Source organism: Perca flavescens, chromosome 13 (assembly GCF_004354835.1).
Source record: "Perca flavescens isolate YP-PL-M2 chromosome 13, PFLA_1.0, whole genome shotgun sequence".
In the NCBI taxonomy this organism is placed as follows: Eukaryota; Metazoa; Chordata; class Actinopteri; order Perciformes; family Percidae; genus Perca; species Perca flavescens.
Window position 1 is genome coordinate 32,262,105 of NC_041343.1, and position 25,036 is coordinate 32,287,140.

At 40.8% G+C, this 25,036-nt stretch overlaps 7 protein-coding genes across 7 annotated transcripts; 5 read left to right on the forward strand and 2 right to left on the reverse strand.

Moving 5' to 3' along the window:
• The first annotated feature begins 277 nt into the window (after positions 1 to 277).
• Positions 278 to 2,598, forward strand: LOC114566444 (hydroperoxide isomerase ALOXE3). The gene is made up of 4 exons (XM_028594914.1): positions 278 to 401; positions 536 to 636; positions 1,996 to 2,166; positions 2,368 to 2,598. The coding sequence occupies exons 2-4, from the start codon at positions 586 to 588 to the stop codon at positions 2,545 to 2,547; spliced, it is 402 nt and encodes a 133-aa protein (XP_028450715.1). The 5' UTR covers positions 278 to 401; positions 536 to 585; the 3' UTR covers positions 2,548 to 2,598.
• Positions 2,599 to 10,094: 7,496 nt separating this feature from the next.
• On the forward strand, positions 10,095 to 10,539 carry LOC114566459 (histone H4). Its single transcript, XM_028594930.1, has one exon. It carries the CDS (start codon positions 10,101 to 10,103, stop codon positions 10,410 to 10,412), a length of 312 nt encoding a protein of 103 aa, XP_028450731.1. The 5' UTR covers positions 10,095 to 10,100; the 3' UTR covers positions 10,413 to 10,539.
• A 1,183-nt stretch (positions 10,540 to 11,722) lies between these two features.
• On the forward strand, positions 11,723 to 12,159 carry LOC114566451 (histone H2B). The gene has a single exon (XM_028594922.1). It carries the CDS (start codon positions 11,739 to 11,741, stop codon positions 12,114 to 12,116), a length of 378 nt encoding a protein of 125 aa, XP_028450723.1. The 5' UTR covers positions 11,723 to 11,738; the 3' UTR covers positions 12,117 to 12,159.
• A 2,445-nt stretch (positions 12,160 to 14,604) lies between these two features.
• LOC114566435 (histone H1-like) lies at positions 14,605 to 15,398 on the forward strand. The gene has a single exon (XM_028594906.1). The coding sequence runs from the start codon at positions 14,685 to 14,687 to the stop codon at positions 15,300 to 15,302; it is 618 nt and encodes a 205-aa protein (XP_028450707.1). The 5' UTR covers positions 14,605 to 14,684; the 3' UTR covers positions 15,303 to 15,398.
• Positions 15,399 to 17,086: 1,688 nt separating this feature from the next.
• On the forward strand, positions 17,087 to 17,536 carry LOC114566440 (histone H3). The gene has a single exon (XM_028594911.1). The coding sequence runs from the start codon at positions 17,111 to 17,113 to the stop codon at positions 17,519 to 17,521; it is 411 nt and encodes a 136-aa protein (XP_028450712.1). The 5' UTR covers positions 17,087 to 17,110; the 3' UTR covers positions 17,522 to 17,536.
• An 852-nt stretch (positions 17,537 to 18,388) lies between these two features.
• LOC114566446 (histone H2A) lies at positions 18,389 to 18,821 on the reverse strand. Its single transcript, XM_028594917.1, has one exon. The coding sequence runs from the start codon at positions 18,801 to 18,803 to the stop codon at positions 18,420 to 18,422; it is 384 nt and encodes a 127-aa protein (XP_028450718.1). The 5' UTR covers positions 18,804 to 18,821; the 3' UTR covers positions 18,389 to 18,419.
• Positions 18,822 to 22,260: 3,439 nt separating this feature from the next.
• On the reverse strand, positions 22,261 to 22,645 carry LOC114566456 (histone H4). Its single transcript, XM_028594927.1, has one exon. It carries the CDS (start codon positions 22,584 to 22,586, stop codon positions 22,275 to 22,277), a length of 312 nt encoding a protein of 103 aa, XP_028450728.1. The 5' UTR covers positions 22,587 to 22,645; the 3' UTR covers positions 22,261 to 22,274.
• Positions 22,646 to 25,036: the final 2,391 nt, after the last annotated feature.

A 25,036-nucleotide genomic window follows, 5' to 3' on the forward strand; every position in this document is an offset into this window, starting at 1 on the left:
AAAGCAAAGGGTGGCTACTTTGAATAATCTAAAATATGAAATTTTTTCAGTTATTTCACACTTTTTTGTTAAGTACATAATTCCATATGTGTTCATTCATAGTTTTGATGCCTTCAGTGAGAATCTACAATGTAAATAGTCATGAAAATAAAGAAATGCATTGAATGAGAAGGTGTGTCCAAACTTTTGGCCTGTACTGTGTGTAGATATCCATATCCAACCATGCATATCTCAACTAGGAATGTGTTTTTATATTTCACCTATCTACATTACTCAAAGGTTTGTGCAGGGAGTGCTCAGCTTCTACTAAAAGAATGATGCTGAGGTCCAGAAAGACTCTGAACTGCAGAAGTGGATTTCAGACATTTTTGAACATGGATTGCTTTCCCAAACCGGCACAGGTGAGCTTTTTTAATAAAGCTCATTATGGTGATAATGCTTTAAGTGCACATTTATATTCTTTATTATAATAATGCAAACATAACTCAACAAGTCATCTGGATGTCTGAGTCAGTTTATTCCTTCTGATTCTCAGGAATTCCACAGAGCTTTACCACCGTGGCTGAGTTGGTCAAGTTTGTCACCATGGTGATCTTCACTTGCTCAGGACAGCACTCAGCTGTGAATAGTGGACAGGTGAAGCCCTTTAATTTACCCCGAGGATGAATTATGTTGCTATTTTTGTGGGATGGGTTCATGAGGTGTTGCAGTTTAATTCTGAACTGAAGAAAGATGGAAGGCATTAAAGTGATGGTTTGGAGTAATTTCACCCTAGGGTTCTTTGCACCATGACCTCGAGCCAAACTACCCTCCATAAGCTTTTTTCCCCTTGTTATGTTGGTCGAGTTAGCAGTACCAGCTTGTTAGCTTAGTGCAGGCGCTAATGGATCCACGTTTGTATCTTGTGAATTACCCCGCTAATGCCCGAAATTATACCAAACTTTTACAGTAGCCAGTGACAAATGGGTTCTGTACTCCTAAAACAATGGATTGGAAAGTTTGTACAAATATTTATTCATTTAACTTATTTTTTTTGAAAGGAAGTGCTGTAGTACAACTAGCAAACAAGTTATACTTGAGGTAAGTTTGGAGACACTACCTTATTTAATCATTAAATTAATAAATATATTTGTCTTTTTAGTGTTCAGTAATTTGTAGATGTCCCTAAGCACTTGTCTTACTGCCCAGTAGCATCAGAGAGCAGATGCCAGCAGACAAGTGTTACGTACGTAAGTACATAATCTATTTGTACTAGTGTAGTAGTTTGGTATCATTCCGGGAATTATTAGTGATACACACGAGATACACACCTGGATCCGTTAGCGGCTGCACTAAGCTAACCAGCTGATAATGCCAACTTGACCAATGTTCAATCAAATGAAAAAAGCTTATGGGGGGGTTGTTTGGCTCCAGGTCATGGTGCAAAGGACCCTAGGGTGAAATTACTCCGAACCATCAATTTAACAATCTACAGCCATGCTGACAGGTCTGTGAGGCTGCACTTAGTCACAGTGATGTTTTACACTAAATGCAACACATGTTAAAATACTCACTATGAAAACGCTAACATGCTGACTTTTAGTATTTATGTTTACCAAGATCACAATCTTAGTTCACCATGTTAACATGCAAGAATTTAGTAATTCGCACAAAACAGCTGAGATGGATGGAAATGGCAGTTTTGAAGGTATTTGGTCATAAAGATTGGACAAATATAATGTTATGATGGCGATGGATGACAAGTCAGAGGATCACCAAACTGATTCCCATATGAATGTCTGAACTACATTTAATGACAATCTAGTAAATCAAGTTGTTAACCTCATGGTGGTGCTGAGTAAAAGGTCAGGGATCACCAAAGTCATTAGGATCTATCCTCTGGGGACCATGAATCAGTGTGGACCATCAAGTGGTGAACCGACTGACCAATTGACTGATATGGCGTGACTTCAAAGAGTATTAAGCAGTAATCTGTCCATCATTAATTCATTGCAGTATGACTATGATGCCTGGATGCCCAACACTCCCATCTCTCTGCAACTTCCTCCACCAACCACAAAGGGGAAAACCAGCGAGGCCACGATGCTGCAGACATTCCCTGACATCAACGCAACAGTTCAGGGAATGGCCACCATGTGGCTACTCAGCAAGCAGTCGTCTGACTTCGTAAGTGCCTGAGATTTTATAAAATATTATATAAATCACCTCTATGTTCAGTTTGTTAAAAGTAGGTCAGTATGTCATTCGGGCAGAACACCCTGTTTGAGCCACAGAAAGAAATCCTGCTCTCTACAACTGTACATTATATTGCCAATAGTTAAAACATTTCTAAACTGTTTTTTTTAAATATATAATTTATCTCATTAGGTCCCTCTTGGCAAATACCCAGAGGACCATTTCAGTGAGAAGATTCCCTGCAAGCTGATAAAGGCTTTTCAAGGAGATCTTGAAGTGTTAAGTGCGGACATCAAAGCCAGAAACGAGAGGCTGGAGGTCCCATACACATACATGGATCCCAAAAAGCTAGAAAACAGCGTGGCCATTTAAATATCAGAAGGTGTGACTGCCTCAGCTGTTGGCCAAATTCAGCTTCATATTAACAAAAGAAATGTTATGCAATGTTAAATAATGGGCTATGGATGTGTGACTTTTGACTTGGGAAAAGTGGGAGATGTATACAGTAACTTGTTAAATACATATTTTAAGATAAGTTTGTCAAATGTGATCTACAAATTCATAGGCTCACTTACTGCGCACACAAAACACAGACAAGTAGTAAATAAGGATTTCTCTTTAGTTGGATGTGTGTGGCTCTTAAAAGAGCCGTTGTTGCTGGTTTGGTTGAAGCCGGTTCCGGGTGTTTACTTCTTCTTGGTCTTCTTGGGCAGCAGGATGGCCTGGATATTTATATAGCATTGCATACCTTGCACGCTCTACATACTATCTATCTATGTATGTGCACAATGACAAAGTTGAATAAGAATACATTTAACCCAAAGGCCAGGTATATATGGTCCATGTATTCATCATATTATCATACAGGCAGACAAATTAAACTAGAAAAAGAGACTTTGGTGTCAAACAGAATTCTGATCTTTTTTTACCAAACAAATTAATTTACAAGGAAATCTAAATTAATCAGCAGACCAGAAACTCCTGTTCTGAGAGGTAAAATGACTCAATGGAGTCTGGTTCAGCTCACCGTGATGATATCTCACTGCTGCCATCTTGTGTTGAACAGTGCATTACAAGTGACTTCATTACAGCAACAATGAACCTCTGTGTGAAACTAGATAATATCATTTATTATTAAAACTAATTGTATCACTGTGATTAAAAAGTGAAGTCTGTATCCTGAAAACGAGACTAAAGGAGGCAGGTCGCTACGCCAAACTCCAGAGAAATAATGCTTGATTTAGAAAACCTCTGAAACAAGTCAGCCTATAGGAGATTATACGTTACTTTGTCAGGAGGTAGGAATTCAGAAAGGTTATTAGAATACAATAATATGGCACTAGCTAATGCTAGCCATCTTGTGTTCAACAGTTTAATACAATTTACTTCATTACAGCAACAATGAACCTTGGACTGGATCACAATGATAATTTTAATGTCTTGCCATACTTTATAATATAAATGCAAACTAAAAGTCAGGTAGGGAGAGAGTCGGGACAGTTGAAACACTTTTTAATTAAATTTAATTTACAAAGCGATCGTATCGCACTGAAAGCTAATGTTGTCACCAGCAACCTACACCTGTCATCTGTCAAATACAGTTGCATTTTCAGCTTTGAACAAAACCGTTCAGGAATTATTACAGCAAAAGTGGGGCGTGCGTAATGTTTACAAAAAAACAGCATGGGGGGACGAATGAAACATACAGTTTAAGATATATAAACTTCCCATAACTTAAATATTTTACTACATATCATGAATGGCACTCCCAAAAGGTGTTATTTTAGATAGATTGTTGCTGGGCTATACGTCTTTGTGAATATCTGTTAACAACTCATTGCCGTCACCTTGAAGTGTGTATTAAGCGGTTTTTGAAATATGCACTGTGGATGATTCTGCCATTTGTATAGCTAGAATAGTAGCCTACGTCTTCCCATTTATATAATGTTTCTATTGTGGAAAATGTTGAGTTATGTTGCAGCTAACGTTGCATTTGGAGGAAAAGAGTGGACGATAGAGATGGTTCATCTTTAGCCGTTCTTGGCATATTTATTTCCGAGCTGCAGACACATCAGTCTCACGGTCAGACAGCTTCAAGTTTAACTACGGCAAATCAACTGGGACAAACATAATGATGCAAATGCGTCCTCTATAGCCTGCACTTTAGCACTCCCCTGTGGCATAAACATATACACTATACAGAGCAGTACAGTATTGCATTACATAATATACAACTGAGGACATAATGAACATATTTTAACACCCCCACTTGTACTCAGGTTGCCATACTCTAAGCAAAAAAAAAGAAAACAGAAAACAGAATGAATGTGGACTCCAGTCATACACATATCAATCTCCAAAAAGAGCACCTGTAAACCTCTGCAGTTTCAACTGAGTTACAGGTTTGGTCATTACATCAGCAATCATGTTATCAGTAGAACAATACATCAAAGTCACTCTTCCCTCACTCACAGTAGACCTGATGAAGTGGTACTTTATGTCGATATGTTTACACTTCCGTCTGTTTACAGGGTTTTTGGCGAGAGCTATTGTTCCCTGATTGTCCTCATGTACTATAGTTTGTGTGTACTTGTAGTTATCTATACCTACCAGTAACTGCTCTAGGTAGATACACTCCTGTATAGTTGAAGCTAGTGCCATATATTCCACCTCAAGATGTGGATAGCGCAACAGTAGGTTGCTTTGTAGTTTTCCACGAGACCAGGGAGCTGTTCTGACTAAGGCTCACACAGTATCCCGTGGTACTGCGTCTGTCACTGGAATCAGCAGCCCAGTCGGCATCACTGTAGGCCTGTATACCTAGCTTTTCACTGTCGTTTCTCTTAAAGCTTAACCCTTTCTCTGCGGTGCCTTTGAGATACCTTAGGACGTGCTTCACAGTGACCCACTGCTCCTCTGTAGGCTCAGCAAAGTACTGTGATAACCTGCTCACTACAAAACTTAAATCTGGTCTGGTACAAGTAGTCAAGTATATAAGACTTCCTACAGCCTCTCTGTACACCCTGACATCTTCCATCTTTACTGCACCCTCAGTATACTCTAGCTTTTTTGCTCACAGGGTGTTTCTCTGGTTCTACAGTCTTGCATGTTAAAACGCTATAGTATCTTGTTAGTGTACCTTTCCTGTGACATCTTTACACACCCATCTGACTGACTGAAATCGATACCCAGAAAATGTCTGAGTTTGCCCAAATCTTTCATTTTGAACTTTTCTGCAAGCATCTTTTCACCTTTTTCAGTCCCTCTTCATTGCTTGCTGCAATGATCAAGTCATCGACCCATATGATTATGATCACCTTCCTTCCTTTGACTCTATGGCATAAACACAGTGGTCGGCTGGATTTTGTGCGAACCCATCCTCAGTTAGGCAATCGTGCAAAACCTTATTCCAATTTCGCCCGGATTGTTTAAGACCATAAAGTGATTTCTCTAACTTATAAACTATGCCCTCTTTCTCTTGATAACCCTACGGAGGATTGATGTAGATCTCATAGTCTATGGGGGCGTGCAAGCACTGTTTTCACGTCCAATTGGTGCAGGAGTAAATTCTCCTGTGCCGCTTTCTGTAGCACCACCCTTACACTCGTCAGGTCAGCTGTGGGTGAAAACGTCTCCCCATAGTCTACCCCCATTCTCTGGCTGTAACCCTTAGCCACAAACCGTGCTTTGTATTTGTCATTTCCATCTACATCAGTCTTGATGGCGTAAACCCATCTACCCCCCACTGTTTTCTTGCCTATTGGCAGTGTTGTCGGGGTAAAGGTTTTGTTCTCGTTTAAGGACTGAATTTCCTCATCCATGGCTTTTACCCATTCTTTTGAGTTAGCTGACCTCATTGCTCCCCCAAAAGTCTGTGGAATGCCACACATCGCTCTGCAGCAGTAGTCTAACGTGATATGAACCCCATCACTATCACTGTCTTCAGTTATGAAGTCATCTAAGTAACTCAGTGTTCTTCTTTCTCTCGTCGGATACCTCCTACCCTCCGGGTCATCATTTGTAACACTCTGTTGTGTTTGATTATGGTCACTAGACCTTGTTACTACACCTGGACTATCACAATGTGCACTTCTACTCCGTACACTTGGCTCTGGAGCATTTTCTGTACTCCCACTAACCCCCTGTGTGATCTCACTAGTCCTGGGTCTCACACTGTCATAGCCATCGCTTGGATCTGGCTCACCTGTCTGTGTCTGTTTTTCCACAGCTGCCTTGCTCACAAACTTCACTAGCCTGTGTTTTTGTACTTTGTTCGTATCTGGATGATATACCAAATATGCCGGGCTGTTTTTGTCATAACCTACAAAACGCCCCTGGTCACATCTGGAATCTAGTTTTCCCTTGTCCTGTTTGTACGTGTAGCATACAGATCCAAACTTTTGCATTTTAGATACATTAGGTTTCTTGTCTGCAGCAACTCATAAGGAGTCTGCCCTGTGCGCCTGTTAAAACACCTGTTGCGTACCATTGCTGCTGTTTGTACTGCGTAGTGCCATGACTGCTTTGGTAGCACACTTTCAACTATCATGCACCTACCCATCTCAAAAAGAGTACGCCAACCCCTCTCTGCAGTTCCGTTCTGGTGTGGGGAATACGGAGCTGACGTTTCATGTCTGATCTTGTTTTTCCTCAACAGTGCTTGGAAATCACTGCACGTAAACTCTGTTCCGTTGTCGGATCTAATGCACCTCACTTTCCCGTAAGGGGATACATCTGCTAGGAACTTTTCCGTAGCCTGTACTGCATCACTTTTCTTCTTTAGAAAATATACAAACACTGCGCTCGAGTAATTGTCAGTAAATGACTGCACATATTTGTAACCATCCATTGACTCTGTGGCTACTGGACCTGCAAGGTCTGTGTGTACCGTATGTAAGGGAGCCTTTGCTCTGGTATCAGGGTCCCTATTTCTGGTTTGGGCAAACTTTCCCTGAATACATACCTCACACTCTTGTTCGGGTCTACCTGTTTTGCCCTTGATCTGCATACGTTCAACAACATTCTGCAACTTAAGAACATCGTCATAGTTACAGTGGCCTAATATCTCGTGCCATGTCTGTATGTCATGACATGCATTACACTTATCTCAGCTTCAGTGTGCAAATAATACAACCTGCCATATACGTGAATGTTAAATCTGGTACCGTCTCTGGTTATCAGGGCGTCTTTATCTTCTTTGAAGACAACCGTAGCCCCACTCGTGGTCGCTGCCTTCACCGAGAGGATACTTTGGGGATACGATGGTACGAACAAAGCATCTTTCAGCATCGTCTTGCGTCGCTGTCCTCTGCTGTCGATGAGGGAAACCTCAGCATTTCCTCTCCGCGACCCCGCTGCACCGGGTGCCGTCTGCCAGCTCTACACTGTGCGTTTCTGGCCTGAACGCAGAGTCGAAACTTTTGAACATGGTTATGTCCGTGATGATATGAGATGTAGCCCCCGTGTCCACCACAGACCCCTCTCCTGGATGCTGCATGCCGGCTGCCGCTGGGTATCGGTCCCCCAGTCTCTCATCTTGAACACGTAGTCTTCGTCGGCGTCTTCTGAGGCTTTACTCACACCATCCTTTTTGACTTTACTGTCCTTGTCCTTACGTCTACACGTGGCGTCTTTGTGAGTGTCACTTCTGCAGAGACTACACCATGTCTTCTGTCGACATCCTTTCGCTCTGTGGCCTTTGGTGCCACACTTGAAGCACATCACCTCTGTGTCGTCTTTGTTCCAGCCACGTGCGCTCGTCATGGCGGGCCGCCGTCCGGTTTTCCCTTGAGTCTTCATCACACTGTCGCTGGACTCAGCTGCTTTTATCTTCTCTGTTTCTTCAAAACTACGTAGTTTAGTCTTGAATTCTGCAAACGTGATTTTATCGTCTGTATGTGCCACATGTATTGCGAATGGCTTAAAACTTTCAGGCAATCCCTTTAAGACCATAGCCACTAGCAGTCCGTCTCCTAACGTCTCACCCGCGTTCCGCAGTGCTGTGATGGCAGTTTCTGCTCTGATGATATAGTCCATTACACTTTCATCGTCTGCCTTCTGGAGCGATGTCAACGTGGTGTACAAGTTTATTATACGGGCTTTCCCTCCCGCATAATACTCTCTCAATATTTCCAGAGCTTTTCTTCCATTGTCGGGTGCATCCCTCATAACTAATGAGAGGCTTTTGTCATCTAACAGTAAAATCAACTCTGCATATCGTCAGCGTTTTTTCTTCGCATCTGCTGCTATCTCGGCTTCTGACTGCGGTTCTTCTAGCACAGTGTTCTTTAGCCCTGATAAATGAAAATGTCCCAACATTTTGGTCTCCCAAAGCTCATACTTAGTCTCATCTCCGTCGAGCGTCAGTCGAGGCAATCTACAAATCCTTCGTTGTTCCGCCATGTTAGCTTGCTCTTTTTCTTAGCTAGCAGTCCGTTAGCACGCGGTCCGTTCGAATTTCAAAACTGTGGAAACAAACTTATCTTCCAAACGACTCCTGGGCCCATAACCTGTTGAGTTATGTTGCAGCTAACGTTGCATTTGGAGGAAAAGAGTGGACGATAGAGATGGTTCATCTTTAGCCGTTCTTGGCATATTTATTTCCGAGCTGCAGACACATCAGTCTCACGGTCAGACAGCTTCAAGTTTAACTACGGCAAATCAACTGGGACAAACATAATGATGCAAATGCGTCCTCTATAGCCTGCACTTTAGCACTCCCCTGTGGCATAAACATATACACTATACAGAGCAGTACAGTATTGCATTACATAATATACAACTGAGGACATAATGAACATATTTTAACAGAAAATGTCGTTTCACTAGGTTTTTACGTGGGTTAGGTCACTGCACATCCCAATAAGTGCCCTTAACGACCCACAGTCTCCATAGGATAACATGGGAAAACTCGACCCCCCTACCTGGTGGGGCCCAAATATATTTTCATCTTTATAAAACTGCTTTTCCATGTCTCCCCTTCATAAATTATTGTATAAACACCGATATTTGAGCATTTACTTAAAATACATTGAGTTACAGCCAGGTCGGTGACAGTTGAAACTGTTTCAACCGTCCCGACATAGACATATGCCATTATAACCTGTTGTGCTTTCAATGTAAACAATCATGCGATATGAAAGTCTGGGATTGTGGAGAACACTAAATGGTCTACTGAATAAGCACGTAGTCGAACCTTTTAATGAAAAACACTCGAAAAATGTAATCTAAGTTTACGTTTGACCATAAAAACTCGTTTATCGCCTGTAACTCCGTGATAAAAGGAAATAACAGGAAGATATTTGGCTGATAGAAGGAGGTTAACATGATCTATGTTTTGACCTAAGGAAGTCTGTCTGTCATCAATGCACTCGGAGAAAACTGGAATGTTTCAATCGTCCCGGCTCTCCCTACATGAGGCTCTAAATACTTAAAAGTATAAAACTAAACTAAAGAGGCAGGACCACATGAAATATCGTTAAAATATATCTATAAATAATGACCAAAAAGGAAGAAAAACGCTTTGTTGTTCTGAAAAACTATAATGCGGGAACAATGTGGGCCTACTGCGCAGGCGTCAACACTCCCAGCTGCAGACTGCAACAGAGTGAAGCGGCAGTTCCCACCGTTATAAATCTCCATTAAGGGTTTTTAACCCAAAAAACTACACGACTGGACATGTTCCAGCACGGTGGTGATTCCAGATTGGGGCTGAAATTATTAATAAATTATTAACAACATCGGCAACAATAAGGCTGTATGCCTATTTGAAATATAAACAAAGCAGTAACGTGCGTTGATTTGTGTTGACGCCTGCGCAGTCTGCCTGTGTTGGTGACATGTCCTCTCTTACGTCCGCAGATAAGATGTAAATACAACCGGTTGGGGAACGTTGTCTTCATTCGTTTCATTGTCTAAACCGAAAAATGTCAGGAAGAGGAAAAGGCGGGAAGGGACTCGGTAAAGGAGGCGCCAAGCGTCACCGTAAAGTGCTCCGTGATAACATCCAGGGCATCACCAAGCCCGCCATCCGCCGTCTGGCTCGCCGCGGCGGAGTGAAGCGTATCTCCGGTCTGATCTACGAGGAGACCCGCGGTGTGCTCAAGGTGTTCCTGGAGAACGTCATCCGTGACGCCGTCACGTACACCGAGCACGCCAAGAGGAAGACTGTGACCGCCATGGATGTGGTGTACGCTCTGAAGAGACAGGGCCGCACCCTGTACGGCTTCGGAGGCTAAACCACGATCTGACAACAACACAACGGCTCTTCTAAGAGCCACACACTACTTCTAAAGACCCAATTCCTCAATCCTAAATAACGCTATCGTAGATCCGTTGTGTTATTGAAATCTAAAAACCTGAACTAATTTGTTGCCCACCATAACAACGTGCTTGAATCTAACGTGTTTTACTAAAACTCCCAACAACAAGTCTGATCTGGGACTATTACTCAAACCGAAAACATTAACTCAAACTACTTTCTTTACTACTTTGATAATTTCATTCTCAATATGGTCACTGTTCTTTGATTATATTATGATTGATTGAATCATAAAGACTGTGGCTCTGTTCTGTGTGTTTAGGATCTGTTATTCAGTTTGTTTTTATATTGACAGTTAAAAGTTAAACTTGTTAGATTATTTGTCAACCCTGAAATACTTCAGTTGTTGCAAAGGCTGATAACAACCCCCCCTCCTCCCATGATAAAAAGTCTTATTGTCTTTTATGAAACACTTATCCCAGCACAATAAAAAGGCGTCCCTGTAGTATTGTTGTAATGGGGGTAGTTTATCTGCAAAGTAACCGGTAAAAGAACAGCATTTGAATAATTGTGAATGTAACACAACATGGAAATATAAGTACAAGTACCTACAATACATACAACTTATTACAACCTTTCACTACGTGATTGATATATTCTTCGGTTACAAGTTTTTTATTTCTCGAAGGAGAAATGTAAAGCAGAAAATGTACATTCACATCATAACTTTATTTAGTCTACCAACCAAAACAAGCTTATACATGTTTACGTAAGTACAATAAGAGTAAATATAGAAAATAGAATATTTGACAAACATACAAGAGCATACAAACTTCAAATAATTAAATTAAATACCTCATACACCATGAGAAAGTTAAAAAAGAAAACTCATCAAGATATAAAATAGAGGTCTAGTCAAGAATCAAAATGTGCATGTTTTCCTAAATATTAAAGCCTTGTTAGGATAAACTATACAAATAGTGGTTTGGAAACAGTGAATCTAGTTCCATGGATACATTGTTTGGCCATTAGAATCACACTATTAAAGATAATTTATTTATTTATTCAAGTTACAAGTCTGATATCTAAAATAACATCAGCTTTAGGACAGTTCAGAGCCGTTAATGTCTTCTAACGGCTCTGGGACGGTTACTTTGTGTTGGCGCATGCTCAGTCTCACTCACAAAGCTCAGCCAATCCTGTGCGAGCAACAGCACAGTCTAATTTGCATCAGTTGCATATAAAAGAGGCGTCTGGGCTGCAGTTTTATTATCTGGTTCAGGAATTCCTATCCGAAGCAAACATGCCAGCAGAAGCCACCGTGAAAGCGCCCAAGAAGGGCTCTAAGAAAGCCGTGACTAAGACCGCCGCCAAGGGTGGCAAGAAGAGGCGAAAGAGCAGGAAGGAGAGCTACGCCATCTACGTGTACAAGGTGCTGAAGCAGGTCCACCCCGACACCGGCATCTCCTCCAAGGCCATGGGCATCATGAACTCGTTTGTGAGTGACATCTTTGAGCGCATCGCCGGCGAGGCGTCCCGTCTGGCCCACTACAACAAGCGCTCCACCATCACTTCCCGTGAGATCCAGACCGCCGTGAGGCTCCTGCTGCCCGGGGAGCTGGCCAAGCACGCCGTGTCTGAAGGCACCAAGGCCGTCACCAAGTACACCAGCTCAAAGTAAACCTCCCGCTGATGTAATTCACCAAACCAACGGCTCTTTTAAGAGCCACACACTTCTTCTTAAAGAGCAAAGTATCCTTCAGTTACGTTTTTTTTTTTTTTTAATACAAATTATCATTGGGTTCCATTAGAAGTATGATCTTAGCTGTACAGTATTTAGAATTGATTGTAAATATCAAGTGTAATCATAATTTTCTTGACCCTACACTATTACCTGTTGTACCTGCCTTTTTCATTCACTGGGTCAGGAAAATTATAATTTCAATTGTCTGGCACATACTGCAGATTTAACATTAAAGTTGACCTGGCAATAAAGAAAAAACATTGTAATCTCAATGTTATATCTGTATCAATGCCATGTGTCCTATCTTTACTTTTTTCTATTACCACTATTCCAAGAGAGCATAGTTTCATTCAATCATGTTGATATAAAAACACAGTAGGCCTACCCATGAATGATGTCACTAATCGTTTTTACATGTACAATAAAGAAACAAGCCTATTGTAATCTCCATAATGTGCAATACTTCTTATTGCGTATAATATAATGGGCATTAATTGGTCTTTATCATTGCTTTTGTGTCAAACTTGGTTCTATTACTTCCTGTAGACTTTACATTTAGGCTACTATTTTGTTTTTACTCTATAGCTGTGACCAGCTTGCCTTTTCCGAGGGCACCAAGGCCCTTCGCCAACAACACAGCTCTTTTAAGAGCCACATTTCTTCTAAGAGAGCAAAGTTTCATTCAAGCATGGTTCTGTTCATTTTGTAACTATCCATGAATGTTGTCTCTTGTAAAAGTCCCTTAAAATCTCCCCAATCACAAGCACTATTACTGTCTTTATTGCTTGTTGCCTTACAGTTGTATTACTGAAGAGACTTGACATTAAGCTACAATGCTATTATTCTATAGCAAAGTACACAAGCTCCAAGTAAATGGTCCCAGTGCAGTAATCCACCAAATCATCAGCTCTTTTAGGAGTCACACTTCTTCTAAGAGCATAATTTCATTCAATTATACCATTTTTTAAGCTATCCATGAATGTTGTCACCTGTTTTTAGATGTACTCAAAGTCCCAACAATCAGGGGCACTATTATTGTCTTTATCGCTTTGTGTCTCACAGTTCTATTACACCATAGACTTGACAATATTATTATTCTATTGCAAATTACTCAAATGGTCCTGCAGCTGTAATCTACTAAACCAATGGGTCTTTTAAGAGCAACACACCTCTTCTAAGCGAGTACAGTTTCTATCAAAATAAAGTACACATGAATGTTGTCACTAATCGTTTGTACATGTACAATAAAGAAACAAGCCTATTGTAATCTCCATAATATGCAATACTTAATATTGCGTATAATATAATGGCCATTAATTGGTCATTATCATTGCTTTTGTGTCATACTTGGTTCTATAACTCATACACTTTACATTTAAGCTACAATATTTTTTTTACTCACTAGCTGTGAAAAGGTACAAAGTAAACCTGTTGTTAGATAAAGTTAGTTAAAAGCCTCTTTTAAAAACCACACAATTACTTCACTAAGAGCTATTTTCTTGCAGAATTTATAAAGCTTAACAGCATTTAATTATCCAAGATGTATGCATCTTACAAAATATATGGTTGTTGTAGGCCTATCTGCATTTGGTATGTATAGGCAATTTAAAACAATATTTTGGGAGCTACTTTGCCCTTTTCAAACAGTAGGCTACATGCTATATTAAAAAAAAAAAAACGTGCAAACCAGAATTGGGCTTCCATAGGCCTACAATACAATCTGAAGCTTTCATGTTAGTAAAAAAACAAATTTTACGCATATTTCTTTGCATTTTTATTAACGGACACAATGAGGCCTATTATAAATAACATGGACCTGATCAGATCATGTTACAGAAAGATTGTGAGGCAAATTTAAGCTGGTTGAAGTGATAGACACAGAGTCAGGGTTGTGTACATCAGAAGATAGGACTATGAACCTGTGTTTGGAGGCCCATCATGTTAAGGATCAATGCCAGCGGATAAACCTGTGTCAGGTAACTGCCTATTCACACCCATCACCAGTGTGTTTACCACCACTGAAAACTTCCCAAATTTAAACAAAATAAAACACATTAATGCAGTTATTTCACTTGTATTCTATCCTCACATGTCTCTGCTTTCTGGAACACCACTGTCGCATTTAATACACATCACATTTAGACATTTCTTAAGACAAAATGTGAAGAAAACTTGCTGCGAGTAGTCCAAAATGACCGTGTATTTGAGAGGTTTGAAGCCTCCTGGAATCAAATAAACGAGTCATCGTCGCCAAACACGAGCTCAGTGTGAAGGGGAGAAGGTTTGCTCACCACTACCATAACTATTGTGTTTTAAAACGTTTCTCTTCTATGATTTTTATCCCCAAATTGTGGAAGAGAAAACACAAAGTGTCGCCACATTTTAAGCAGGGCAGCGGAGCGGCTGTGGGTTGACTCTCCACGGTTCTCATGGGCTTTATAAGTCCCGCCTCCTGCCAGACTGGGAACACAGCAGACTGTTAACGCGACAGAGAAAGACACAGACATGGCAGAAGAAGCTCCAGCAGTTCCCGCGGTGAAAGCCCCGGCCAAGGCCCCCAAGAAGAAGGCAGCTCCCCGGGCCAAGAGTGACGGACCCTCCCTCCCGAAGCTCATCCTCGACGCCGTGACTGAGGCCAAGGACCGTAAAGGCACGTCGCTCCCCGCTATTAAAAAGACGTTGGCCACCAAAGGCATCGACCTGGACAAGTCCAACAAACGCATCAACACCGCCGTGAAGAAGCTGGTGACCGACGGAAAGCTGGTCCAGAATAAAGGGATCGGTGCATCCGGGTCCTTCAAGCTCCCCAAGGCTCTGCCTAAAGCCGCCAAAGCGGTCAAGAAGACTCCCGTTAAGGTGAAGAAGCCCGCTGCCAAGTCCCCGCAGAAGAAAACCGCCGCAAAGAAAACCGCTGTGAAGAAGACTGCAGTCAAGAAAACCGCCGCCAAGAAACAAGCAGCCAAGAAACCGGCAGCGAAGAAGTCTCCTGTGAAGAAAGCTGCCAAAAAGCCAGCAGTAAAGTCTACCCCCAAGAAGGCTGCCCCTAAGAAGGTCGCAAAGAAGAAGACCCCTGTGAAGAAAGCTCCGGCAAAGAAAGCTGCAGCGAAGAAGTCCAAGAAGTAAAGTGGCTCTTTAACCTGCACTCCGTGCACCAAAAGGCTCTTTTAAGAGCCACCACACATTCACCAAAGAGCTGATTTCCTACAACATTATCATGTCCGTTTACACTGTTTTTCTAATATTTATTTTATCAAAGCACTTTGATCTACATGAAATATGCCGGTGAACAGTAATGTTTGCATTATCCCCCATTAGTTGAAGTATTAGGGTTAGTACTCCTATACAGTAGGGATATTTCCAATTCTGTGATAGCCCTGCAATATCATAACAAGATCAATATCCATAGATTTAAATGGTCTATCAAAGGATTTCTTTTTAGTGGTGGTTTAAAAATCTGATTTAGTGGAGGTTAGATTATGTTAGTTGTGAAGTGATATCGCCTCAGAAGCTGTAGTAGCCTAGTAGTAATCTCAGTATTACCCTGTATCATTGTGCCACATGTGAGAGGAAAAGGAAATGGTCTCTCAGTGCTTTGTCCTCTGACCGCCACAGGATGGCGCTAACACACAAGAAGAGAGTAACACTGTCTCCTCTTAACTTACATTTGTTTATGAATCTACCTCTAAATCTATTTAGCTGGAAGGATAGACCCTTAACATGTAGCATCTCATTGTCTAGGGGGGTCCTCTAAACACAAGTAAAAAAATAAATACAAACAGAACAGCGTTACACACATAATACACAGATACAGACGTCTTGCTCATTCTCACCCTTAGCTGTTTCAGAGCTGTTCATATATAATACTCATATAATAACATACTTATTTATTCCAGCATCCTTTGCACTATGCTCCATAATTAAAATAATAATAATTTATCATAAAATAATTCACTTCTGCACACTTTGCACTCTTCATTGCTCTACTGCCTCAACCTGTCTATACTGTCTCTGTTTATTGTGTATATATAGCACATTGTATAATCCAAAGCTTAGTTCCTCATATATGTCCTCATACCTGGCAAATAAAGCTGATTCTGATTCAGAAAAAATAGATACAATAACCCAGATAATTAAATCAATTCACCACAAAAAGAGAAATGGAAGCCGTTTGTTTTCAGCTCTAACAAACATGAATATAAATTAAAAATTAAAAGCTTGAACAGGTTGTTTTAAGATGAGAAAATAAATATGTCCAGAAGCAGTGGTCTGTGGTCTTTAGATCTCAGAGAAAAACTAAGATTATTCCAACAGGAAAGATCTTATCTGAATGATCTGCATCCAACGTATTTTGAAAATTGGAGGGATAAAGACGCAGGGATATTGCAGATATGAAGAGCTACATTGAAACCACAAACTGAACTGAACAGGTTGCTGTGGCCACTTCAGTTCATAACTTGGATGAACTGGGTGACAGTGTAACTAACCAGATGTGTTATTATAAAGAAATATTGCATCAGTTGTTTTCAACATCAACTTAGACAAATAATGTTCTGACATCACAATGACAATCAAACAGTAACTCGATTTTACTTTGAAGTGTTAAATCTAGACAAAGAGCAGGAAAAATGAACCACAAGAACACAAATTAAACATTCAAATTGTTATAGAAAGTAATTTAAATAATGTAGCCTAACCGTTTATTGTCTACATGTGCCATTGTTGAGACAGCAGCCGTTATCTAACCAGCTGCTGTGTGAGTGTCTACATTTGAATTCATTTTGTCCAATAGTTACTCAGCTCCAGCCCACGTGTCTCCCGGTCTGGACCAATCAGCGCTGCCCTGGCTCCGGCAGTTCCTTTATAAAGCCGCTGTTCACTCCGATAAGTATTCTTTCCTGAGCTGTGAACACAGAGAAAACTGAGAAGCTAAAATGGCCAGAACCAAGCAGACCGCGCGTAAATCCACCGGAGGAAAAGCTCCCAGGAAGCAGCTGGCCACCAAGGCTGCCCGTAAGAGCGCCCCGGCCACCGGCGGAGTGAAGAAGCCTCACCGTTACAGGCCCGGCACCGTGGCTCTGAGAGAGATCCGTCGCTACCAGAAGTCCACCGAGCTGCTGATCCGCAAGCTGCCCTTCCAGCGCCTGGTGAGGGAGATCGCTCAGGACTTCAAGACCGACCTGCGCTTCCAGAGTTCCGCCGTCATGGCACTTCAGGAGGCCAGCGAGGCTTACCTGGTCGGCCTGTTCGAGGACACCAACCTGTGCGCCATCCACGCCAAGAGGGTCACCATCATGCCCAAAGACATCCAGCTGGCCCGCCGTATCCGCGGAGAGAGGGCTTAAACTCACCATACTGCTCTCAACACAACGGCTCTTTTAAGAGCCACATACAAACCTTAACAGAGCAACAGTCCTGAGACTAGACTAGGATAGATAGATAGATAGATAGATAGATAGATAGATAGATAGATAGATAGATAGATAGATAGATAGATAGATAGATAGATAGATAGATAGATAGATAGATAGATAGATAGATAGATAGATAGATAGATAGATAGATAGATAGATAGATAGATAGATAGATAGATAGATAGATAGATAGATAGATAGATAGATAGATAGATAGATAGATAGATAGATAGATAGCAATCATTGCTATCCAGATTGTCTTCATAGATACTTTTGCTTATTGACTGTTATGAAAGAAACACTACTGCTATTGAAAAGGTTTAAGGAGGAATACGTGGGTCACTGTACTGCATAAATATAATGGCAGAAAACATTTACACAGTAACGATATTATGTAGCACTGATCAGGAGTAGGCCTCGTAATGTTCCCTATAATTTAGGCTACACAAATATTCTAGTATAAGTCAATCACATCTTCTTAAATATACTTATGTACAAGCTGCAGAATTAATGTCATTTATGTGTGGTGACTCGTAATTTAATATTTAATTCACAACCGTATGTAAAAGGATCTCGTGTGCAGGCGTATACATGTACACAGACTGCTTTTGTAAAATTACAGGACATAACAAGCGGGATTACATTTTGTAAAGTGTGCTCACTAGTTAATTATGCTACTGTGAAATAGAATCTGTAAGTTATTTTAGAATACATTTCGATTAGTTATATACATAAACTCATGGAAGTATAAGGATTTCTCTTTAGTTGGATGTGTGTGGCTCTTAAAAGAGCCGTTGTTGTTAGTTTGGTTGAAGCCGGTTCCGGGTGTTTATTTCTTGGCGGGCTTCTCGGTCTTCTTGGGCAGCAGGACGGCCTGGATGTTGGGCAGCACGCCGCCCTGAGCGATGGTCACTCCGCCCAGCAGCTTGTTTAGCTCTTCGTCGTTGCGGACGGCCAGCTGCAGATGGCGGGGGATGATCCGAGTCTTCTTGTTGTCGCGGGCAGCGTTTCCAGCCAGCTCCAGAATTTCAGCGGTCAGGTACTCCAGCACGGCCGCCAGGTACACCGGAGCTCCGGCACCGACCCGCTGAGCGTAGTTTCCTTTGCGGAGCAGCCTGTGGACACGGCCGACGGGGAACTGGAGCCCGGCACGAGAGGAGCGGGTCTTGGCCTTCGCTCTGGCTTTGCCTCCGGTTTTTCCTCTACCAGACATTTTTCGCGTTTTTCTGTCGTTGAGTTCGAGAGAAAAGTACTAACATGGTGTCGAAAGCAGCCTTATATACACCTAGCTTCTTCCTGATTGGCCAGACCGACCGTAACTGTGATCGTCCAATCAGAAAAGAGACCAGTCAAGACAACGCTGAAGACGATGGAATTTATCCCATATTGTTATTGTTCCCTTTATCATTCTGTAAACCGCCTTTGTATTTTCAAATCAAAACTTCAAGAGGGTGACATAAACATGTTAACACACATTACCAAATGTAGTCTAAAGACTCAATGTAAAACTTTTGACATGATATTTTATCAACGCATTCCTACAGAAAAGCGTATTACGGCGCAGATTAGTCTTTTGGGTCAGATTTTCAGCGGTTTATGGAATAAACAAATACAAGATAATTAACACGAGGGATTATGGCCGTGATGGCCAATTGCCGTTCACTGTGGAGACAAGAGGAAACTTTTATAAACCGAAATATGCAACTGTTGCAGGGAGAGACTGAACGGCCCAAAGTGGAAAACTGGAGCAAAGGACAGCCTGACAGCGATGTAAGGCAGTCAAATATTTTAACCACCCCTGTTTTCAAAGTTTCTAAATAGAAATTTGAGTTTATTTCAACCGTATTGCGTTGAAATAACACGGATGGTTTCATACGATGCTCTTCACAAGTGAAATTAAGGATCTGATCTCCACTTTCATTGATTTGTGGGTGTTGTATTCAATTTCATACCATTATCCTGACTAAACTTTGACATATTATTGTTATATTACATTTAGCTGACGCTTTTGTCCAAAGCAACTTACAATTAAGGTGCAAACTACATATCTGCGATTGTCCATTACCTTTATTCCTCTGATTAGCCACAATCATTCATAATTTCTGCTTTTTTTCCTTAACCCTTGTGTGGTCCTTCGGTTCCTTGTGACCCAAAGGACAAAACAAGGGTTAATACCGCACCTTAGTGCTTGTTTGTACAACATTTTGGCCAGCTTAAACTGTGTTTAAATGTGCTCTAGAAACAAACTTTCTTACTTACTTTACAAGAGACGGGGTTTAGAGAGCAATTCTCAACAAAATAAACGGAAGTACATAACCATTGTGTTGTCCTTTGGGTCCCGGTGAGCCGAAGGACAACACATGGGTTGAACAAGAAATAGGTAGGCTATTTCAGATGAGGTTTATTGACCATTAATTCCGAAAATATAAGTGTGCAAGTAGTGTAAATGAGTTGGTTGCAGTGGTGAAGATACTGGCGTTAATGGAAGGAAAAAATTGTGCCGAAAACGTTGACATAAGTCAACAAAACGTGAAAAATCAGTGTTCGCTCTCTCCGGGGGCCTGTTTCACAAAACCAAGATAAGGGATTAAGCCGGGATTTCCTGGTTATCCTGGATGAATTAAGCCTTGATTCGGTTTCACAAAAGCGGAGGCGCATAAATCACCATGGAGATTTATTCTGTGCAGCTAGCCTGGTCCTGACCAGGCTAACAGCCAGGATTTATTTAATCCTGGAACCTTTTCTGTTCACTCAGCAGTGGTTTTACCCTTTTCTTATCAGCCTGGATTAAAATACAACAGGTGCATATTGCTGTTCATTTAAGTACTGTTATTATTTAAAGTTGTGACCATTATTTTTTTTTATAATTATAAATTTGTCATTGTTACTGTTATATTGCTGTATGAAGACTGCTGTTCATATTGTTGTAAGAAGTTTGATGAATATATTATGGCAGTTGTTGAGATAATTAAAAAAGGCTGATAAAATTTCAAATGAGTTTTAAATTAAGTCTGTTACTAAGGGCAATACATACAATGCTGTACATTTCTATAGTTCCCCAATGCACCTTAAATTATTTTAATGTATCATTTCTTTTTTTATTCTTTAACAATAAGGATCATGTTTGTTCTGCTTCCATGTACATTGTATTTGGCATTCTTAGCACACAATTTATGTTGTCCAGTAAACTGGGACTATAATTTGGGAGGATTGTACAATTTTAAGAACATATCCTAACTGTACAATCCTCCCAAATTATAGACTTAGTTCACTGGACCAGTAACTATCTAGTGATGTAGGCTACTGTACGTTCATGTCACAACAGGGAGAGGACACCTTAATGGTTTTTGATCTTATATTTTGCCTGGGGGGAAATAACTGATGAATATACTCTGTTCCATTCATGTTTATAGTGTGCATGGAATTTATCACTTTATTATCTTTATAGTTTCTAGATTTTACAGTTCAATTTCTTCAGTGTCTTTATTTTCTATGTCCATATATACCAGGGAGCAAGGCATATCATATGTAGAGAAGGAAACTCGTCCTCTATAAAAAATAAAAAAACGCGAGAAAAAGCGTGACAGTTAATAGCGGCCAGACTAAATGATAGTCTAAAAATATACATTTATGAACTACTGCTCTTAAATGAAACCATTCAATGTGTCACTTGTCAATTGCAAAAACGAACACCTGTACACTTTGCATTAAAAGCGAGTAGTGGAAGTTAATATGACTTAGGAAATTAATATTTTAGCCAGTGAGAGAGAGGGAGGAACAGAGTAAAAGAGATATTTACGCTTCATATTCTAGCGTTATAGAAAATGGATCTTCATGGTAAATTTCCTGAGTAACATTATCTTCTGCTTACTTTTAAGGCAAAGCGTACAATTGTTAATTTGTGCAAATGATTATTAGCCTAATCATTGAATGGTACTAGTATGACGGTTTCCATTCAGAGCAGAGGTCAGTTAATGTATATGGTCTGCGATCGTCTGCTAAGCTTTCTCTCGCTGTTTCAGTACAGCGGCCGTGTTATTTTCTTTTTATTCAAATAATGTGTTTCACGTCATCATATTTCCACAAGAAGCTGCTGCTCACTCTATTTAAAGTAGCCTATGTACAATGCGTATTCTCCATTCTGGCATCAGGAAATCTGTGATCGACCTCGCGGTCTTTTGAGGAAAGCCGTGGACGCGCACCTATCTGAATTAGTTCAGCCTGGCTCGACCTAGTCTCTCCTCCTCAGCTCCTAGTCTCTCCTCCTCAGCTCCTAGTCTCTCCTCCTCAGCTCCTAGTCTCTCCTCCTCAGCTCCTAGTCTCTCCTCCTCAGCCTGGCTTGGCCTTCGTGAAACGCACCAAGCCAGGATGCACAGATTAGACTAGGTTAAGCCTCGCTTTATCAATTATCCTGGATTTAGATATTCTGCTTTTGTGAAACAGGCCCCGGGTCAACCGGGAGGACAACACAAGGGTTAAACAAGAAACTTCGAGAAACTAAAGAAACAAAGCATATTCGTAGTGAGGATTGGTATAGTATGGCACTAAATATAGGATTTGCCAGCAGCAGTAGGCTATCATGATAAGTGTTTCCATTTTATAATCAATTCATAATATCAGGAAGTGTCTTTAAAAGAAGTGTGTGGCTCTTAAAAGAGCCGTTGTGTTGTTGTCAGATCGTTGTTTAGCCTCCAAAGCCGTACAGGGTGCGGCCCTGTCTCTTCAGAGCGTACACCACATCCATGGCGGTCACCGTCTTCCTCTTGGCGTGCTCGGTGTATGTGACGGCGTCACGGATGACGTTCTCCAGGAACACCTTGAGCACACCTCGGGTCTCCTCGTAGATGAGACCGGAGATACGCTTCACTCCGCCGCGGCGAGCCAGACGGCGGATGGCGGGCTTGGTGATGCCCTGGATGTTATCACGGAGAACTTTACGGTGACGCTTGGCGCCTCCTTTACCGAGTCCCTTCCCACCTTTTCCTCTTCCAGACATTTTTCAGTTCAGTCGATGAAACGAATGAAATCAACGGTCCCCAACCGGCTGTATTTATATCTTATCTGCGGACGTAAGAGAGGACATGTCACCAACACAGGCAGACTGCGCAGGCGTCAACACAAATCATACTGCTTTGTTTATATTTCACATAGGCCTACAGCCTTGATTGCAGATGTTGTTAATAATTTATTAATAATTTCTGCCCAATCTGGAATCACTACCTTGCTTGAACATGTCCAGTCGTGTCGTTTTGGGGTTAAAAACCTTTAATGGAGATTTATAACGGTGGGAACTGCCGCTTCACAACAAAGCGTTTTTCTTCCTATTTGTTCATTATATATATATATATATATATATATATATATATATATATATATATATATATATATTATTTTTTTTATTTATTTATTTTAACGATATTTCACGTGGTCCTGCCTCTGTAGTTTAGTACTTTTAAATATTTAGAGCCTTGTGTAATGGGAGAGCCGATGAAACATTCCAGTTTTCTCCGAGTGCATTGATGACAGACAGACTTCCTTAGGTCAAAACATAGATCATGTTAACCTCCTTCTATCAGCCAAATATCTTCCTGTTATTTCCTTTTATCACGGAGTTACAGGCGATAAACGAGTTTTTATGGTCAAACATAAACTTCGTTAGCGGTTAAATATTTTCGATCATCATAATCATTTAAAGGTTCGACTCTATGTCAGGACGGTTGAAACCGCTGTTTCAACTGTCCACGACCTGGCTGTGACTGCTTTTTTTTTTAAGTAAATGCTCAAATATCTGTTTATACAATAATTTAGCAGTTTTAGAAAGATGAAAATATATTTCGGCCCCACCAGGTAGTTTTCCCATGTTATCCTATGGAAACTGATGGGCTGTGGGTCGTTAAGGGCATTTATTTGGATGTGCAGTGACCTAACCCACGTAAAAACCTAGTGAAACGACATTTTCCACAATAGAAACATTATATAAATGGGAAAACGTAGGCTACTATTCTAGCTATACAAATGGCAGAATCATCCACAGTGGATATTTCAAAAACCGCTTAATACACACTTCAAGGTGACGGCAATGGGTTAACAGATATTTACAAAGACGTATAGCCCAGCAACAATCTAAAATAACACCTTTTGGGAGTACCATTCATGATATGTAGTAAAATATTTAAGTTATGGGAAGTTTATATATCTCAAACTGTATGTTTCTATCGTTCCCCCATAATGTTTCAATCGTCGACCAGGAGGGACGAATGAAACATTAGACACGCCCCACTTTTGCTGTAATAATTCCTGAACGGTTTTGTTCAAAGCTGAAAATGCAACTGTATTTGACAGATGACATGTGTAGGTTGCTAGTGACAAAATATTAGCTTTCAGTGCCATACGATCGCTTTGTAAATTACATTTAAGGGGTTCAACTGTGCCGGCTCTCCCCCTACCTGACATTTAGTTGGCATTTATCATAATATCAAGTAAGGCAAGAAAGTAAAATTAACTGAAATTATTGTGATCCAGTCCAAGGTTCATTGTTGCTGTAATGAAGTAACTTGTATTAAACTGTTGAACACAAGATGGCTAGCATTAGCTAGTGCCATATTATTGTATTCTAATAACATTTCTGAATTCCTACCTCCTGACAAAGTAGTATAATCTCCTATAGTCTGACTTGAGCATTATTTCTCTGGAGTTTGGCGTAGCGACCTGCCTCCTTTAGTCTCGTTTTCAGGATACAGACTTCACTTTTTATCACTGTGATACAATTGGTTTTAAAAACGATATCTAGTTTCACACAGGTTCATTGTTGCTGTAATGAAGTCACTTGTAATGCACTGTTCAACACAAGATGGCAGCAGTGAGATAACATCACGGTGAGCTGAACCAGACTCCATTGAGTCATTTTACTTCTCAGAACAGGAGTTTCTGGTCTGCTGATTAATTTAGATTTCCTTGTAAATAAATTTCCTGTATAATAATGTGATGAACACATGGACCTTATATACCTGGCCTTTGGCTTAAATGTATTCTTATTCAACTTTGTCATTGTGCACATGTCACAACTACAGCAACGAAATGTAAATGCAATGCAAGTAAATATCCAGGCTGTCCTGCTGCCCAAGAAGTAGTAAACACCCGGAACCAACTTCGACCAAACCAGCAACAACGGCTCTTTTAATAGCCGCACACATCCAACTAAAGAGAAATCCTTATTTACGATTTGTCTCTTGTTTGTGCGGTAAGTGAGTCCATCAATTTGTAGCTCACATTTGACAAACTCATCTTAAAATACAGACCCTTTCCAAAAAATTAGAATTAGAAAGGCTGATTGCCTCAATGCCACGGCGCATCGAGGCAGCGATTAAGGCAAAGGGATTCCCTACCAAGTATTGAAGATTGATGTATCGTTTTGAAAGTACCATATTTTGATTGATTTGATCCTAA

Excerpts from the sequence above, each read along its gene's own strand:
- LOC114566446 (XM_028594917.1), bottom strand. The coding sequence starts at position 18,803 with ATGTCTGGTAGAGGAAAAACCGGAGGCAAAGCCAGAGCGAAGGCCAAG.
- LOC114566456 (XM_028594927.1), bottom strand. The coding sequence starts at position 22,586 with ATGTCTGGAAGAGGAAAAGGTGGGAAGGGACTCGGTAAAGGAGGCGCC.
- LOC114566444 (XM_028594914.1), top strand. The coding sequence starts at position 586 with ATGGTGATCTTCACTTGCTCAGGACAGCACTCAGCTGTGAATAGTGGA. Across the intron at positions 637-1,995 it reads CAGCTGTGAATAGTGGACAG|TATGACTATGATGCCTGGAT; the intron begins GTGAAGCCCTTT and ends AATTCATTGCAG. Across the intron at positions 2,167-2,367 it reads GCAAGCAGTCGTCTGACTTC|GTCCCTCTTGGCAAATACCC; the intron begins GTAAGTGCCTGA and ends TTATCTCATTAG.
- LOC114566451 (XM_028594922.1), top strand. The coding sequence starts at position 11,739 with ATGCCAGCAGAAGCCACCGTGAAAGCGCCCAAGAAGGGCTCTAAGAAA.
- LOC114566459 (XM_028594930.1), top strand. The coding sequence starts at position 10,101 with ATGTCAGGAAGAGGAAAAGGCGGGAAGGGACTCGGTAAAGGAGGCGCC.
- LOC114566440 (XM_028594911.1), top strand. The coding sequence starts at position 17,111 with ATGGCCAGAACCAAGCAGACCGCGCGTAAATCCACCGGAGGAAAAGCT.
- LOC114566435 (XM_028594906.1), top strand. The coding sequence starts at position 14,685 with ATGGCAGAAGAAGCTCCAGCAGTTCCCGCGGTGAAAGCCCCGGCCAAG.